Genomic DNA, 13572 nt, shown 5'->3' with positions numbered 1-13572 from the left:
AAGACCAGCGTCTAGATGCAGGTTGATGAAGAGAAGGGAGTCTGTGATTGGGTAATGGTGCCACTGAGGCAAGAGGCAGCATGGTTGGGTGGAAAATACCAACATGGTTCATGGTTCTGACTTGGGGGTGAACTTGGACCGGCTCTGTGCCTCGGTTTCCCTCTTATAATAAAATCATGATACTAAGGGCTGTTGAAAAAGTGCTTTGAAATGTTGTGATAAAAAGAGCTACATATTTATATGTGTCTTAATGTAGCAAACTGTTGAACGTGTTAGGCATCTCTGTCTGCGCCCAGTCCATAAAGGAGGGGATAGTCAGAAACGCTGCACCTGAACAGCTGTGTGTTTTTAGCCCTGGAGGGCTACATCTGCACAGCAGCCTTATTTTGAAATAAGCTATTCCGGAATAGCTATTTCAAAATAGGGCTCCTATAGCTACCCTTGCCCCAGAACATTGAAAGAGGCATGATGATGAACCTAATTGGAAGATGCTAATGAGGGGCTGCATATTCATTCATTCATGAATATGCAGCACCTAATTAGCATATGGCAGCCACAGCACTTCAAAAGTGCCACTTTCGGTTGCGTGCGGCTTGTCTACATGGGCTCCTTTTCCAAGGGACCCTGCACACTTCCTAGGAATAAGGAGATTTTGAAGTGTGTAGGGTCCTTTCAAAAATTACCCCATGTAGACGAGCCACATGCAATTGAAAGCAGCACTTTCAAAGTGTCATGGCTGCCATTATGCTAATAAGGCGCTGCATATTCACAGCAGTGCCTCATTAGCATCTTTTGATTAGGTTCATTATCATGTCCCTTTCAAAGTTCTGGGGCTAGCGTAGACATCGCCTAACTGTATTTTGAAATAGCATGTAGCTATTTCACAATACATGCTCTGCACGCATAGCGCTTGTTTCAAAATAGCATCTATATTGAAAGAACTATTTCAAAATAGGCTCTGTTAAGACAGGGAAAAGCACATAACAGCACCAATTCTGAAACAGGCCCTATGCAATGAAGTTTCCCGATTTTGAAATAATGCTCCCACTATTTTGAATTCATTTCAAAATAGCGTGTGCCTAGCGTAGATGACAGCAAAGTTATTTGAAAATAGTGGCTGTTACCTGGAAATATCTTGGCTATGTGGCCGTAGCAGAGGGAGCTGTAACAGCAGCCAGGTTTGGGGTTCGAATGCCGGCCTGCATGTGCCTCAGTGCTACTCGTAGGAAGGGTCTTGTGACTGGCAGTTAGTTTGCAGGTAAACTCAATGCCCCCATGCCTCTTTGAGAGGCCAAAAGCCAGGGAGAAAGCCACACGGCTCCAGGGATTTCACTGGCCTCTGGCTGCATTTTGGTAACCATCGTTTCTCTCTCTACCTGTAGGTCTTTGACGGAGTGAAAGAACCATTCCAGAATACCCACCCACCCACTCCGTTTCACAGATGGGACACTGAGGTACACAGCATGCCAGCAGCATTTGGAGGGAACCCCCACAATGGGCCAAACCCCAACAGTTTTGGGTACCCAATACAGCAAGGCTGGGCCACAGATGAATCCCTGCAGCTCCCATCAACCACAGCTGCATTTGTGATTGCTCAGCCCCTCCAAAAATCAGGCTAAGTGGGCTGGACAAGCTGACTGGGCGCCACTCAAAACAAATGGCCCCTTTGGAGAGGTCTCTTAGAATTATTACAGCTCAAAACGCAGCAGTTCTGAAAAGAAAGCTGCTTGTTTTCACTATTAGAACGGCCAGACTGGGGCAGACGAAAGGTCCATCTAACCCAGGATCCTGTCTTCTGACAGTGGCCAATGACTGGTGCCCCAGATATGCACATCATTTGCGTTTTCAATTTCCCTCAATGCTGCCCCCATAAAGGAGTCTCACAAAACCTGCCATGGTTACATACGTATGTTGCAATGAAAATAGATTTGGGTCTTTATTTTCCTCTTCTGCTGTCATGTTGGAAGCATGTTGTCTGAGTGCAAGAGAAGCCAGGAGTGAAAGGCCGTGTCTACACTAGCCCCAAACTTCGAAATGGCCACGCAAATGGCCATTTCGAAGTTTACTAATGAAGCGCTGAAATGCATATTCAGCGCTTCATTAGCATGCGGGAGGCCTCAGCACTTTGAAATTGACGCGCCTTATTCTATGGGAATAAGGGGACTTTGAAGTAGGCAGGGTCCTTTCAAAAAGGAGCCCCGTCGGGACGAGCCGCGCGGCGGCGAGGCGCGTCAATTTCAAAGTGCCACAGCCGCCTGCATGCTAATGAAGCGCTGAATATGCATTTCAGAGCTTCATTAGTAAACTTCGAAATGGCCATTTGCGTGGCCATTTCGAAGTTTGGGGCCGGTGTAGATGTAGCCAAAGAGATAAAGACATAAACAAGAAGCTTTATTAACTCACTTAATTGTGATGTGCCTTATTTCCCCTTCTCCAAAAAGACATAACAAAGCTTCTTGTTTATGTCCTGTCCCTTTAGACTGTAATTTCTTCTGTTCTGGGACTGTCTTTTGCTGCACTCCATGTGGAGCTGAGCACAGTGAGGTGCTGGTCTCAACTAGGGCCTATAAAGGTGTTTCTACACAGCAAAATTATTTCAAAATAATGGCCACTATTCCAAATAACTTTGCAAGTGTCTACACAGCACAACCACTGTTTCAAAATAGCAGATGGCTTATTTTGCATTTGGTAAACCTCATTTTCAAATATTTTGGATTGGGGGCTGAATAGACAGGAAATAGGGGCTATTTTGAAACAAGAAATTCTGGAATATCTTATTCTGAAATAAATCTGCTGCGTAGACATAATATTTGAGCAGTGCTTCCTGGGGCTCTAATCCAAAATAGGCTCTGTTGTGTGTGGACACACTATTTGGGAATAAGTTTCGCTTATTTTGGGGCTTCCCTATAGTGTGGGCTCATTATTGCAGAATAGTTTATTTTGGAATAATAACTCCAAAATAAACTATCCTGGAATAACTCTGTAATGTAGACATTCCCTAAGACACCAAGTAATACAAATATTGCTTAACCAAGAAAAGAAAAGAAATAAATAATCATCTTAAGCAGCAAGAAGCAAATTAGATATGTGCGCTTCCCACCTAGCTTTTATCATCACCTGAAGTGACACTAAGAACAGCTCAGAGAATTTTAAACAGACAGGGCCAGATTCTGGAATAACACCATTTGGGCCACTGGAGTAACTGTTTTGAAAGGATCTGCCACGTGTGGAGGGAGGTTTTGCTGTGGATTTTATCCTTCTTAATCTGGTTCATCTGACCCTGTCCATTTGTCCAAGGTTTCTGTGTCACACCCATCATGGTAGAATTTAAAACCTGTACAGGTACATTTGAACATGTTGAGGTCTCTGCTAGCTCTTGGAGCCTTCTGCTGTTCTCTCTTTCTTTCATATGTTATAAAAATGTATTTATTTGTCATAATTATGCCCCCCTCCATGAGCCTGACAATTTGACCTATGTGGAGAAGCTGAGAGATTTGGGCTTATTTGGTTTGCAGAAGAGAAGAGTGAGGGGCAATTTGATGGCAGCCTTCAACTTGCAGAGAGGGAACTCCAAAGAGGATGGGGAGAGGCTGTTCTCAGTGGTGAGGGATGGCAGAACAAGTAGCAATGGTCTCAAGTAGCAGTGGGGGAGGTCTAGGTTGGATATTAGGAAAAGCGATGGTGGCAAAGCACTTGGATGGTGGTAGAACCTCCATTTCTAGAGGTTTTTAAGTTCCATCTTGGATGATTTAGATAGGGTTGGTCCTGCTTTGGGCAGGGAGCCGGACTCGATGACCTCCTGAGGTTCCTTTCAGCCCTAGGACTCTATGATTCTATGAATCTGCCTCTGATGGAAATGCTCGGTGTGAAGGGAAGATTCTGTGCTATAGATTAAAAATCAGCCTCCGCTTCAAAGCCATGGTTTACAAAAAGCATGTACGTGCTTGACTATTTAAATTGCAATAGCACCTACATCCTTCAACTGAGATCAGGGTCCTGTATTGTCCTGTATTGTGCTCGGCGCTGTACAAATGCCTAACAAGAGACACCCCCTGCTTGCCTCAATAGACAAAGAGCTCAGCAAGACTGACTTGGACAGGAAGTGGATTTTCCGTCCTGGGAAAATATTTGAGATCTTGAGAGATTGTTCCTATTCCTAATCACAACCGAATGTCAAAATGTTCATAAGCCACCAAATAGAATTTTTTTTTCCAATTTGGATCAGGCAACACGTTTCGTTTGGGCAGTTGGAAGAGGTGCATTTCTATTTCAACCATTTTAAATATTTGCTTCTGTCATGAGCTCAAATTTCTGAAGGAAAAGTCATTTCAGGCTGGGAAACGGGAAAATTTGATTTAGCCAATGTCACAATGAGATGCTTTGACAATTCCAGACTATTCTCCGCCCCACCCCACCCCCAGAAATACTTCAAAACCAACCAGTTCTCATGCATGGGTTTGGTTTTGATGAACTGATATTTTTCTGTGGGAAAACGATTCACTGAAAAATTCCCGGCCAGCCCTACGTAGAAGGGAAGGGACTCACCCAAGGCCAAACAGCAGGGTTAGCCGAGTGTCCTGATACCCTGTCGTGTGTCCCAGTCATTGGGCATCATCAATATTCCCTCTAATCTTTTCCGTCCATGTGTGGAATGAATTTTTTTATGTGTGTAACCCACACACTCAGGAGGGTGGTTAACTAGCCCATGTGGTGGCACTTAGACCACTTACAGAGAGAGAATGTACATCTCTACAGGTTTGGCAGAGAGCCAGCTGGCTTTTAGCTCAAACTGTAGAGGCTCCTACACTGAGCTCCAGAGGTCCCAGCTTTGAGTCTTTTGGTGGGCGGTTGCAAGTGGAGACTCATTGGCTGTTTCTACACAGGCCACTTTCTTCGAAAGTGGCATGGCAATACAGGGACCAAAATATGCTACTGAGGCACCCATGCAAATTCCCCGTGCCTCATTAGCATACGGTCACGTGATTTGGAGTCTGGAAGACCGTTCCTCTGGACTCCAAAACACTGTTTAGAAGCGCGGCCCCCTGGGGGGGTCTTCCGGAAGGAACTCCTTCTTCCTGAGGCCCCTTCTTCCCAAAAATTTTTGGGAAGAAGGGGCCTCCAGAAGAAGGACTTCCTTCTGGAAGCTCCCCCAGGGCCGTGCTTTTACATGGCGTTTTGGAGTCCGGAAGAACAGTCTTCCAGACTCCAAATCAAGTGACGTTATGCTAATGGGGCGCGGGGAATTTGCATCCGTGCCTCATTAGCATATTTTGGGCCGTATATTACCATGCCACTTTCGAAGAAAGTGGCCTGTGTAGAAACGGCCATTGAGTTTAACTGAGTCTCTGAAGCTCCAGGTATGCTTCTTCAGTTAGGGCACATATGTAACTCTGTATCAGAGAAGTAGCTGAGTTAGTCTGTATCTTCAAAAACAACGAGAAGTCCTGTGGCATTTTATAGACTAACATATTTTGGAGCATAAGCTTCTGTGGGCAACGTCCTGCTTCATCAGATGCATCTGATGAAGTGGGTCTTTGCCCACGAAAGCTTATTGTCCAAAATATCTGTTAGTTTGTATGTAACCCACACACCTGGGCTACGTCTCTACCAGAGCGTTTTGTTGACAAAACACCAAGCATATCCACACTAAAAATGCATTCTGCCGATGGACTGTCAACAGAACTTGGCACTTTTATTGACAGTCTTCTGCCTCTGCCCCAGGGGGGCAGAGCGCCTTTCTCAACAGACTCTGTCAACAAAAATGCCATACAGAGACTCCGAGGGGCCCTCAGTCGACATACAGGGCTTCCGGGTCACTGGGCAGCTCTGTCTGATGTGCTCCTGGTTGGCAGTCCTGTCGGGTGAGCGGCCGAGCAGTCCGGCTGCTCTCCCTCAGCAGAGCGGATTGACAGAGCAATCCACTTTCGTGTGTGGCCACAATCTGTCCACAGAAGTTTTGTCGGGAGGTATCTTCTGACAGTAACTTAACGTTGGCCAATCACTCTAGTGTAGACATAGCCGTAGAGGTGTGGGTTGTTGTCCCCTCTAGTGGCACTTAGACTACTTACGCAGAGAAAGAGTGAGTTTTCCATGGCATTAGTTGAGCCCAAGGAGGCTTTTAGCTCAAGCTGAAGAAGCTCATGCACAGAAGTCCAAGGTTCAAGTCCACCTGTGGACTGTTACACATGCACTAAGTCATGTGCAAATGTACACCTCCAGGAAAAACACAAACCTCTCTGTGGGCACTCTGGTGGCATTGAAATCTTTCCTGAGCAGCTGCACGATTCACAGGGAATGCTGGACCTTGCTTAGCTCATGTTTCGTTTCTCAGCTCTGTTATTGCTGATCGTCTTACAATGGGGTTGTATTTGCCGGTTGTGGCACAAGGACTCCTGCTATCTCTGCTCAAGCTGGGGTGCTGAAAGTGGCCGTGGTGGCATAAGCAAGCTGTCCTGCATGTGAAACTATCAGAGACCTTAGTCACGTATATGGGCCCCGACTTGAACTGTCTCCCACCCCATGCAGCTACAGCCACCACCTTCTTTTTAGCTGCCAATTCTGGTCAAGCTAGTGGTGGTGAAGTCACCCCTCCCAGCTGCCGTGTAGATGTACCCCAAGACTGGGCATTTCGGGGACACAGGCTGTAGCTTGCTGTGCATTTGCACACACCCCTGAAAGATGCCTTGATGTAACTCTGCCCTGGTCTCCAACCTGTTTGTGCCTGTCTGGGTCCTGACCTGTGCGTCTTGTGCTCCCTGGGGTTCTAATGGTGTGTGTACACCTACCTTATGCCAAGTCAGAAGGATTCTGTGCTGTCACCAGCAGGGGACAACCCTTCCAGGGCATGCACATTACACCACAGGCAGGCAGAGGATACACTGACCTCTGGGACCACCAGGATGCAGTGCTCTGGGTAGCTAGGATGCTGCAGGCTGGGCAGGGTCAGGCTTTGTGTAAGGAATACTGAGGTGTTAATTCAGGATCAAAAGTGGGTAGAGTACCCCAAAAGTTACTTGTGTAAAAGTACTGCTGCGTTGGGGTGAATGTACTTAAGTACAAGTTACTGGTGCCCCTCTGGGGAACTACTTGAGTAGAAGTACACGCACACATGCATGCAGCGCACACCTTGGTTGTACTCAAGTTTCCAGAAGTGAAAGCAGCTGCACTTTTACTCAAGTAACTTCTTGGGTACTTTTCCCACCTCTTCTCAGGATCCTGCATGCAAAGCTTACAGGATCAGTTCCTGGAGCCCTCCAGACTCCAGGGGTAGGGGCTGGCAGCCCTGAAGTCAATGCTTGTTCTTGGAATTTGGCTGGGATGTTGATCAAGGCAGGTGTCATGTGGCCCAGAGTCTGCTGGAGGAAGCTGGAATAGCACAGTATGAATGGGGACAGGTTGTGGGAATTAAAGGGGCAGGAGCCCTCTATATTTTTAACTCCATTGGTATTTTGAAGCATGGGGGGGTGGGGGTGGAGTTGGATGGCTGGAATCCCAGCTCAGCTGTTCCCCAGGGTTATATTTATCTATGTTCCTGTATTGAAATATTACTCAATGTGTTTTTTTCAATAGCTTTGTTCCCCGGTGCTGCTGGCTTTGGCATCTGGCCCTAGAAATTGCTCCCTTTCCGTGTACGTCTAGCTGTCCTCTGTCTCTCCACAAGATCCAGGGACAGTTGTATGTGGCGTCAAAGAATGTGTCAATGGGGATTCTAATTATGGAGCAAGATTTAAATATATCCAGGAACAGGCAAGGAAGCTGCCAAGGAGCAGGATGTCACAGGTGGCTGGGAGAGTGGCCTTACAGACTGTAATGCAGGCACGGTGGGTGGGCTGGTGTACCTCTATCAAATGGGACCAGAGCTGTGTGTCCTTGGCCTTATACTGTTTACAAGAAGATTTCCAAACCAACCATGTCTATCCAAGACACTCATACAGCCTCTACAACTGCACGATCTCACCAGCTCTAATGTACTGGCACAGCACCCATATGAGGAAAGGTAGCCTATTGTCCTCATTGTACAGCTGGAAACTGAGGCGCCATAGCTATGTGACTTGCCCAAGACCACCCAGGTAGTCTGTGGCTGGGGAGGGACTTTACCTCAGACCTCCAAGCCCTAAGCTAATGTCCTGCACACTGGACCAGCCTCTTAAACATTACAGATGCCCTTTCAACGCCTTTGAAAATCCCCCTTTAGCTGATTTGGCTCCAGTTCATTGATCATAGAATCATAGAATCCTAGGGCTGGAAGAGACCTCAGGAAGGCCTTGAGTCCAGCCCCCTGCCCAAAGCAGGACCAAACCTAACTAAGTCATCCCAGCCCTGAATAGGATGGGACAGCATCTCACTGATTCACTCGCTGTATAATGTGCAGGTGACTGCAGATCCTTGTGTCATAGGCTCTTCACATGTTTCACCAGCTGAGACCTTTCTAAAGGTCTTGTGGTACTACCACCTTGCCTTTCTTCCTCCTGCCAGTAAAATCTCAGTCTCTGAACACTGCTAGGCTGTGACAGGTCAGAATCCTCAGAGGAAGGACGCAAGCAGGTTAGCATTTAGGCAAATTTACCCGGATGTCTTCTGAAAGAGAAATTTAGCCCCCATACATGTTATACGGTTGCCTACAAACACAGGAGCTGAGATGGAGAAGAGTCTGTCAGGCTGGTCCCATGGATGTTAGCTGAGATGAAATGAGGCCAACAGAAATGTGCTGTGCCAGGTTAACCTATGGGGACGGTCCAGCAGGCACAAAGCTGCATGGTTTGGTGCGTGTGCTGGATTCCTGCTGGAAAGAAAGGTCTACTGAGGAAGCTCACATGGTACGCAGAGGTACTGAGACCTCATCTGGGGTGAGGGAAGTCTCTACTCTACAGCCTTGGCTGAGAACCAGCTGGCCTTTAGCTTGTGTGGTAGAGTGCAGGGGCTTTAGACCCTATGCTTGCAGGTTCTATCCCTGGGTCTGTTGGCATTACACTAAGATGCTTCATACTGGAACAGGCCACCTAGGAGGTTGTGGAGTCCCTGTTACTAGAAGTTTTAAAGACCATGTTGGACAAAGGATGCTCAGGGAGGATCTAGGTTTGCTAGGGCCTGTCTCAGCACAGGGAAGTACAGCAGAAGACCTCCTGTGATTCCCTGAATCCAGGTCTTTCACCTCTGCAGAGGTGCAGGGGGACCTTCCTTGTTGTGCAGCCTAAGTGAAGCTAACCAGGGGTCCGTTCCTCTCAGTCCTTTGCAGATGTTGGCCCACACAGCACAGTATTACCTCTGCTCACAAGGGGTCTAGCACTGGCAGAGCCCTGGTGGTAACTTGAGGAGGTTTATTGGAGCCATGAATAGTTTTCACTGGTTTTGCAGGAGGGCCAGTAGCCCTGTTGGTCTAGCTGTACTAGAACCTTCAGGAATCAGCTGAAACCTGTTGACCGGAATTTCCCTGGGAAGGTAGTGGGAAAGGAGATGTTTGCACCATTCCTACCCACACAACATCTGCTTGCAGTCAGGCCCAAACCAGTGCTGATTTGTCCAGCTGGAACAAATCTTGGCAGGGGAGTCGCGCGGAAGAAAGGTAGCATTGCCTAGTGCTCGGAGCAGGGGCATGGCGTCAGGACACCTGGGTTTTCCTTCTGGCCCTGCTATGTTGGGTGCCCCGTAGCACCTTGGGCAAGTCACATAGGCCAACATTTTCCAAGGAGAACAACAAGAAGTCCTGTGGCACCTTATAGACTAACAGATATTTTGGAGCATGGGCTCTTGTGGGCAAAGACCCGCTGCATCAGATGCATAAGATGCTGCATATTTTCCAAGGCGGGTTTCGATTTTGGAGACACCTTGGGTCTGCTCTTTCCAAGGGCCTATGCAAATTCAGACCACGTTGACTTCAGTTGGAGTGGCAGGTGCTAAGTATCTCTGGAATTTAGCCTGATGCTGGGCACCAAAGATTGGCTTTAGTGCCTCCGTGCCTCAGTTTCCCCTCTGTAGAACACAGATAGTGATATTTCCATCGCTGGCTGAGGGGTGGGAATTGTTTTCCTTGCTCTCGAGACTCAGCCATGGATTTGCTCCTCTGCAATGAGTGGTGTGACTGTAGTCACTGAAGCCTGCTCGAATCACAGCAGTGTCTGCTGCCGGGGCAGGGCAAAGGGGGCAGTTGCCCAGAGCCTCGTGATTTAAAAGGACCCGTGGTGCCAAGCTGCTGCTGCTACAGCACCAGAAGGGGCAGCCGGAGCCCCAGGCCCTTTAAATCTCTGCTAGAGCTGTGTGTGATGTGGTCTGGGCATCACGGAAGCCTGGGTGGGGGAGATGCAGTGTAATTCAGCCTACACTGGGGGCTGGCTGCACCTAGTCCTGCCCCTTCTATCCAAGGCCACGCCCCTGTCCATGTCCTCGAGTAACTGTCCTGCTCTGCTGCAGCATCACTGTTACGGTCACTGGAAAGACACAGATCAAAGCTACCTCAGGTCCATCTACCCAGGCTTCCCTGACTAGAGTGGGCTGCATAGTGGCCTGGGAGCAGGAGCAGAGAAGGGAGCACAACTCCCAGAGCTTGGATCTTTCCCTGCTCCCCTGCTAGGGGTGGTAGCAGCTTTGCCAGGACTTGCCATTGTGACTGGCTGCCTCTCTGAACGGGAGTTGGGGGCAGGACACAGCACCCCATGGACTTGCTCCCAGCAGGGAATACAATGGGAGAAGCCTCTGCCCTGTCCACCCTTGCCTGATTCACAATGAGGGCAGTGAGGGGCCATCACAAGGGCTCTGAGAGCAAATCCCTGTGGGCACTGGGGATCTGCAGAGCATCGGTCTCTGACGCTCGGTGCTCCGTCTCCAGCCGCTGATGTACCTCGTGCTTCTGTCTCCCTACAGGTGGATGCTGATGATGTTATCACCAAGGAGGAGCAGATCTTCCTGCTGCTAAAAGCCAAGGCCAAGTGTGAGCGCCACCTAAAAGTCAAGGTGCACGGTGAGTGTTTGCGGCGGCAGAGGTCTGGCATGGGAGGCGTATTGCATGTGTGCCATCTCCACCTCCTGCGCCAGCCTTGGCTCAGCCTTTCCTTTCCATTTGCTTTCACTGCAGGCGGCTAACCATGGCCTGATGGCAAGAGGGTGGTGTGGGGAGAGAAAACACTCACGTGACTTAAACCCTTGTACACCAGCTCGAGCATAGGTCATCTACAAGTCTCCTCCGCTTCACTCTGTCTCTGGGGACAATTTCTAGCTGAGCCCAGGAGTATCCCAGTTGTTGTCCTTCAATCTCAGTAAATCCTCTCATGTCCGAGGTCTTCCTCATTTGCGTTTTCCTTCGGGGTTCCACGTGAGAGCTTGACGGACTCTGCTGGATGATGGTTTTCTGGGAGTGTGGCCTAGCCATCCCCACCTTCTTCTCTGTCTGATCTGACTTGTTTCTTCCTCTTTTGATAAGTGATGTTGATACTGGGCCATTTCCACCTTGCTGCATAGACCTTGTCAACTCTGGCCCTCCCTGTTACTGGGACCCCACTCTTTAAATACCCCTCTGAAACCACCCCTCCACTCATGCATCTGATGAAGCGGGTCTTTGCCCACAAAAGCTTAGCTCCAAAATATCTGTTAGTCTATAAGGTGCCACAAGACTTCTTCTTGTTGTCCTCAAAGCTACAGACTAACACGGCGACCTCGCTGATCCTCACTCACAGAAAATCCAAACTTCTCCAAAATTCACTCTCTAACAAACTTGCTTATAAATGTTTTTCTGGATCATGCTCATAATTCATAATAGTCCCTAATAGGCTAACAAACTCCCTAGCAACAGCCAATAATAATTATTTATTTTACTGATCAGCAAAGCAACTTCAGCAAGAATCTTACAGACACGCAGACCAAAATCAGCTGTTCACACTTTCACCCCACTCTTGAATCTGCCCCTTTGCTTTATCGATCTCAGTTGCACTGTAATTGTGCAAGTATCTGAGAGGGAGCCGAGTTAGTCTGTATCTTCAAAAACAGCAAGAAGTCCTGTGGCACCTCATGGATTAACAGATATTTTGGAGCATAAGCTTTCGTGGGCAAAGACCCGCTAGGTCAGACGCATGAGTTTCGGGAAAGGATTTAAAGAGGGGATCTCAGTAAAGGGGAGGGCCAGAGCTGAAAAGGTCTCTTCAGTCAGGGTGGAAATGACCCATTATCGGCAGTTAACATGGAGATGATGGGCCATTTCCACCCTGACTGAACAGACCTTGTCAGCTCTGGCCCTTTCTTTACTGGGACCCCATTCTTTAAATCCTTCTCTGAAACCCATGCATCTGACAAAGCAGGTCTTTGCCCCTGAAAGCTTATGCTCCAAAATATATTAGTCTATAAGGTGCCACAGGACTTCTTGCTGCAATTGCGCAGACGTTTTTGTTCTGTCAGGATACATACACCAAGACTAGATTTCCTTGCTTATAGCTTATGGGAGCCAAGGCAGAAAACACCTGTGGGTTGTCAAATCCAGTTCTCCCATAACACAGTTATCCTGGAGCTCAACGGCTCATGGATCTTTTCAGGCTCTCTCTGCTGTGACGGTTTCCACTTGTGAGCGCGCCAGGCAGCACTGGCTGTGTTTGAGAACCCCAACTCTGCTCCCAGGTGTATCCATGGTCCAAAGGCCCAGTCAGACGCCCGTATATCAGCAACAGCCAAGCCCTGCTCCAGGCAGGACCAGGGCATCTGAGTGTGGCTAGTGGCTTTGGAGGGAACGAGAGTCAGGTAGGGCGCTGTAACTATTCAAAGGGGAACAACCCTATCTCTACCCACTGCAGATGCCTCCCTCTGTTCGGCTGCGAGTGTGACACCGGGGGTGTCTCTCCACCACAAAGGTGTTTCGGCATAACAGCCGCGAAGGACGGTTGCAAGCGTCCACGCAGCAACGCTGCTCTTGTGAAAGAATTTCAAACAAGCAGCCAGTTTCTTTGGAATTCAGTGAACTTCATTGTATGAGGAATAGTGTCCTAGAGGCGAGGATTGTAAGTGAGACAAGAGCAGGGCTGTACTGAGTGGTGGATGCTAAGGAAGGCGGAGCTGGTGGGACAGTGTATGTCCAGTGGGGTTGTGCTGAAATGGGACAGTGACAAGGCAGTGGGTGGGGAGCAGTGGGGCTGTGCTGAGATGGGGCAGTGGCAGGGTGGGGGTGGGGGGCAGTGGGGCTGTGCTGAGATGGGGAGTGGCAGGGTGGGGGTGGGGGGCAGTGGGGCTGTGCTGAGATGGGGAGTGGCAGGGTGGGGGTGGGGGGCAGTGGGGCTGTGCTGAGCTGGGACAGTGACAGAGCAGCGGGTGGGGGGCAGTGGGGCCATTCTGAGCTGAGGCAGTGACAGAGCAGTGGGTGGGGGGCAGTGGGGCCATTCTGAGCTGGGACAGTGACAGAGCAGTGGGTGGGGGGCAGTGGGGCTGTTCTGAGCTGAGGCAGTGACAGGGCAGGTGGTGGGGACAGTGGGGCCGTTCTGAGCTGGGGCAGTGACAGAGCAGTGGGTGGGGGGCAGTGGGGCTGTTCTGAGCTGAGGCAGTGACAGGGCAGGTGGTGGGGACAGTGGGGCCGTTCTGAGCTGGGGCAGTGACAGAGCAGTG

The 13572-nt window shown here is 49.1% G+C and overlaps 1 protein-coding gene across 2 annotated transcripts in view; it reads left to right on the top strand.

Annotated features, from left to right (window-relative positions):
- PTH1R (parathyroid hormone 1 receptor) overlaps positions 1-13572 on the top strand; it is a 188790-nt gene that overhangs the window by 85264 nt on the left and 89954 nt on the right. Inside the window, exons 3-4 of one of the 2 annotated variants that reach the window (XM_074985260.1) lie at positions 1383-1454; positions 10858-10954. The exons of the other annotated variant lie outside the window; for it this stretch is intronic. Of the exons in view, the coding sequence (XP_074841361.1) occupies positions 1383-1454; positions 10858-10954 (169 nt within the window). The remainder of the gene's footprint in view (positions 1-1382; positions 1455-10857; positions 10955-13572) is intronic. 2 annotated transcript variants of the gene reach the window in all.

Source organism: Carettochelys insculpta, chromosome 2, assembly GCF_033958435.1.
Source record: "Carettochelys insculpta isolate YL-2023 chromosome 2, ASM3395843v1, whole genome shotgun sequence".
Taxonomy (NCBI): domain Eukaryota; kingdom Metazoa; phylum Chordata; order Testudines; family Carettochelyidae; genus Carettochelys; species Carettochelys insculpta.
This window is presented reverse-complemented; position numbering and strand designations above follow the sequence as displayed.